A 5,131-nucleotide genomic window follows, 5' to 3' on the forward strand; every position below is an offset into this window, starting at 1 on the left:
CCTTTTGTCACATAGGACACCAGTTGTTTGGCGTCACTTCATCCACCCTGCTTTGATTCTATGGCTAACATCTTCATCAATATCCCCGTCTCTCTGTAGCATTAATCCTAAATATCGAAAGGTATCCTTCCTAGGCACTACTTGACCTTCCAAACTAATATCTTCCTCCTTCCGAGTAGTAGTGCCGAAGTCACATCTCATATACTCAGTTTTAGTTTTACTGAGTCTAAAACCTTTGGACTCCAAAGTCTCCCGCCATAACTCCAGTTTCTGATTCACTCCTGTCCGGCTTTCATCAACTAGCACTACATCATCCGCGAAAAGCATACACCAAGGTATGTCCCCTTGTATGTCCCTTTGTGACCTCATCCATCACTAAGGCAAACAGATAAGGGCTCAAAGCTGGCTCTTGATGTAGTCCTATCCTAATCGGGAAGTCATCCGTGTCTCCATCACTTGTTTGAACACTAGTCACAACATTGTTGTACATGTCCTTAATGAGCCCAACGTACTTCGTTGGGACTTTATGTTTGTCCAAAGCCCACCATATAACATTCCTTGGTATTTTATCATAAGCCTTCTCCAAGTTAATAAAAACCATGTGTAGGTCCTTCTTCTTCTCACTATACCGCTCCATAACTTGTCTTATTAAGAAAATGGCTTCCATGGTTGACCTTCCGGGCATGAAACCAAATTGGTTCATAGAGACCCGCGTTATTGCTCTCAAGCGATGCTCGGTAACTCTCTCCCATAGCTTCATAGTATGGCTCATCAACTTAATTCCCCGGTAATTAGTACAACTTTGAATATCCCCTTTATTCTTGTAGATTGGTACCAATATACTTCTCCACTCGTCAGGCATCTTGTTCGATCGAAAAATATGGTTGAACAGTTTGGTTAGCCATACTATAGCTATGTCCCCGAGGCATCACCACACATCGATTGGGATACCATACGGTCCCATCGCCTTACCTCCTTTCATCCTTTTCAACGCCTCTCTAACCACAAAGCGCCTATTGGTGTCATCAAAAGAGTCATCCAACTGAAAGGTTGTGTACGTGTTCTCACCATTGAATAATTTGTCAAAATACTCTTGCCATCGATATCGGATCTCATCCTCCTTCACCAAGAGATGCTCACTTTCATCCTTATTGCACTTAACTTAGTTGAAGTCTCTCGTCTTTCTCTCACGAACCCTAGCCATCCTATAAATGTCTTTCTCTCCTTCCTTCGTACTCAAATATTGGTAAAGATCCTCGTACACTCTACCATTTGCCACACTTACAGCTCGCTTTGCAGTCTTCTTTGCCACCTTGTACTTCTCTACGTTGTCCACACTCCTATCATGGTACAAGCGTCTATAGCATTCTTTCTTCTCCTTAATAGTCCTTTGGACTTCCTCATTCCACCACCAAGTATCTTTAGCCTTGCCTCCACTTTCTTTGGTTACTCCACACACCTTTGAGGCCACCTTCCGAATGTTGGTTGCCATCTTCTCCCACATGTTGTTTATGTCCTCTTCTTTCTTCCAAAAGCCCTCTTTGATAACCCTTTCCCTAAATACCTCTGATGTCTCCCCTTTCAGTTTCCACCACTTTGTTCTTTCAATCTTAGCTTGTTTATCCCTATAGGCATGGACCTAAAAACGAAAGTCTGCCACCAAAAGCTTATGTTGAGAAACAACACACTCCCCTAGTATCACCTCTATCTTATAGTCACTGTCTAAAAACTCCTCTTGTTCAGAGGCACTGCCATCAGCTCCGGTTGCTTCATCTGCTTGAGCCCCATCAACAACCACCTGATCAACTCTTCTGCTGCTGAAATCAGTGTAGAAACTAGAAGCTTTTCACCTGGTTGCTTGTCCATAAACACAATCTTATGTGGGCTAAGAACCTTAGACAATTCAGCAATTGGATTACTTAGTAAATCATCCCAATTAGCACTGGCAATTATATCCTCATGATCAAAGTACACAACCAAATTCCTATGCTCTTGCGCTACTGAGGCCATAACCAGTGTGTCATGATCTGAAACTATTACCCTCAACCCTTCATTTAACCCCTTTCCTGGTAGCAACCAGTAAAACTTCAGGCTTGATCCTTCTCATAACCTAACTGCTCAGCTAAATCTTCAAACCACAGTGGTGACCATGTCTCAGCCTCCACATTATCAAACCAGTTAACCCTTTCATCCATATAAGTCCTCATATGATCATGACCAACAAAGACCCTTTCATCCATATAAGTCCTCACATGGTGAACCTCAATTGTGAACTCATCTGTGCTAGCACCTACGTCAGATGAAAAAGAATAGAGTTCTCAAAAAAATGCCACAAGCCCAATCACAACCAATCCATACCTAACCCTATGAATTTTGCACAAGCCCAATCACAAGCAACCTAAGGATTTCTGTAGGAAAGATCAAGTCTTCATACAAGCAAGACTAAAATTGACCAGCAACATAACCTGCAATGGCAATGATGGATGAAAAAGACGAACTCACCATACATGGGCGCCGCTTCGCTTTTTCCTCACAATCTCGCCACCATCGTCGGTTGCAGCACCGGCGTCCAGGTTCCTCGCTTGCTTCCAGCCTTCACCGCGCTTCACACCATCCTCGCTGGCATCAGTGCCGCCCCCGATCGTCGGCTCTGATAACACCCTCGTCGCCACCGTGCTCACCGAAACAGAGAAGGGAAAGAGGCGTCCGTGTAAAACGATGAAACCGAGAAGAAGGGCAATGGGGCCGAGAATAGATAAGAGAGAGAGCTCGGGGGTCTCCGTGAAAAAAAATCATGAGCTAGTTACGTGCATGCAGACCCGATTGGATGGGGATGAGACCCAAACTATGATTAGGGACCTAAATCTGCGTTTCATGACCGAGATGCACTTTACTCTTAGAGAATACTCGGAGTAGTTAGTTGAAATCAGAGGCTATGGCACAAACATAAAGAGGTATTGAAGAGCTCAAATTTAACATCATGCAGCCATGAAGATGAAGCCTACTCAGATCCAGGAACCCTTTACTGCAAATCTCCACTACGCAAACATCACAAATTACCTCTCCAAAATTCTATAGTTCTGAACAAATGAGAAAATATGATGTCTGATCATATGCAACATCAAATAGGACATCCTTATAGCTAAAAGGTCTACCTCTGATTAATTAACAACACAGGACACATAACATTGATACAGTATAACATTAACTCGAAATGAACACCCCATGCTGGGGGAAAATAACAAAAAAACAGCAACACACCATTCAACTTGTAAAGACTGAGCACTTACAAAAGCAATATCAGATATTATAACTAACCAAGGGGTAAGGGGACAAACAAGACCATTCACTGAAAATAAATCCACACGCACAGAGGACCAAACACATTGACAAAGAACAGGTTGAGATAACCAAATTTTCCATTGCTGATGAAAATGAGATAGTAACATCAGACGTCTCATCAGGACATCACAAACAAGGAAACCGCTACCTCACCAAGCCACCACGACATAACACAGGCTACTACAAAGCACATCTCTACATATCCGAACATCAGGCAAGCACTACGAATGACGATGGACGATGACCTCTAGGCCCTCTCGCCACGGATGCGGCGCGCAAGCTGGATGTCCTTGGGCATGATGGTGACGCGCTTGGCGTGGATGGCGCAGAGGTTGGTGTCCTCAAAGAGCCCGACAAGGTAGGCCTCGGCGGCCTCCTGCAGCGCGGCGACGGCGGAGCTCTGGAAGCGGAGGTCAGTCTTGAAGTCCTGCGCGATCTCCCGCACGAGCCGCTGGAAGGGGAGCTTGCGGATCAGCAGCTCCGTGCTCTTCTGGTACTTGTAGATCTCGCGGAGCGCGACGGTGCCGGGGCGGAAGCGGTGGGGCTTCTTCATGCCGCCGGTCGCCGGGGCCAACTTGCGCGCCGTCTTTGTCGCTAGCTGCTTCTGGGGCGCCTTGCCGCCGGTCGACTTCCTCGCCGTCTGCTTCATGTGAGCTATCGAGAACGAAGCCTAGGGTTTGCTGCGGGGGTGGGATGAGGGGAGGGGAGCATGCGAGATTGCTGGGGATTGGGGAATTGAGGAGGAATTGAAGTGAGCACAGAGTGCGAGGGGGAAGGTGTTTTTGTAGCGGTAGCCGGTGGGTGGGTGGGACCGCGGGAGGCTACGAAGCGTGTGCCATTATGAAAGAACGCACCCGTGCCACAACCCTAAACGTCCATAATACTCTTCTCTCCTAACCCTGTCCTCTCCCTATCTCTCTCTCTCGCCGGTGAGGCCAAGCTGTAAGTGACCCTGTCACCATCTTCCTCCAAGCTCCTCTGTGAGTTCATGAGCGACCCGACAAGCGCTGCGAAGTCTGTCACCAGGTTGCCCATGTCCAGCTACCGTGCCACGCGTCCACCTCCCTGCTCAAACACCACCAGATTCGCAAGCAGCACCTTGCACCCTCATCGAGCACGAACGTGTCAGGACCGATGTCCAGTACTCTGTGCTGAATGAGCAAGTGGAATCTATTGTGTCGGACTCGGCGGGAGGAAGGCCTGATCGGCCCAAGATGAAGAGCGTCCGGGTGTTTGGGCCACAGTGGGTGAATGAGTGAGCCCAGTATGTGTAGCGGGTGCATGCGTGAGTACCTTTCACATATATGAGTGGCCTCAACCACAGAAGGGGGTATGAAGATTGTAATCACATATTCTAAAACTACAAACTAAGATTCGTCTACATCCTATTCCTCCTGCTCTGCTGCCTCGCCCTTGCTCCGATTCCTCTTTTCCTTTCCCCAATTGCTGACAAATTAGTATCTAGAGCCTATCGTTCCTTGGCCAATCCATCTTATCCCCATCCTGGAACCCCACGAGATCATCCATGATTATTTTACTAGATTCCGTAAGCATCTCGGTGCCATGGATCCCAACACCAAGCTTCTACTGGATGAGCTCAAGTCTGTGAAGACCTCCCTCGAATCATCCCTCGGCAGGCGTATCGGGGAGGTGGAGGCATCGCTGGGCAAGCGGATCAGGGCCGTGGAGCATACCATCACGGATTGGTTCAGCCGATTGGAGGATACCGCCAAGGTGTTCGATGAATGGAAGCCCAAGGTGGATGCGTCGGTGGCGGAGCTACGCTCAG

General features: G+C 47.5%; 1 protein-coding gene across 1 annotated transcript; it reads right to left on the reverse strand.

The window, feature by feature from the left end:
- Positions 1–3,589: 3,589 nt before the first annotated feature.
- On the reverse strand, positions 3,590–4,377 carry LOC136510980 (histone H3.2-like). Its single transcript, XM_066505240.1, has 2 exons — positions 4,302–4,377; positions 3,590–3,996 (listed from the first exon to the last, which is right to left on the reverse strand). Exons 1-2 carry the CDS (start codon positions 4,375–4,377, stop codon positions 3,590–3,592), a joined length of 483 nt encoding a protein of 160 aa, XP_066361337.1.
- Positions 4,378–5,131: the final 754 nt, after the last annotated feature.

Source organism: Miscanthus floridulus, chromosome 16 (assembly GCF_019320115.1).
Source record: "Miscanthus floridulus cultivar M001 chromosome 16, ASM1932011v1, whole genome shotgun sequence".
Taxonomy (NCBI): Eukaryota; Viridiplantae; Streptophyta; class Magnoliopsida; order Poales; family Poaceae; genus Miscanthus; species Miscanthus floridulus.

Excerpts from the sequence above, each read along its gene's own strand:
- LOC136510980 (XM_066505240.1), bottom strand. The coding sequence starts at position 4,377 with ATGGGCAACCTGGTGACAGACTTCGCAGCGCTTGTCGGGTCGCTCATG. Across the intron at positions 3,997-4,301 it reads GAGGAGCTTGGAGGAAGATG|CTCACATGAAGCAGACGGCG; the intron begins GTGACAGGGTCA and ends CGTTCTCGATAG.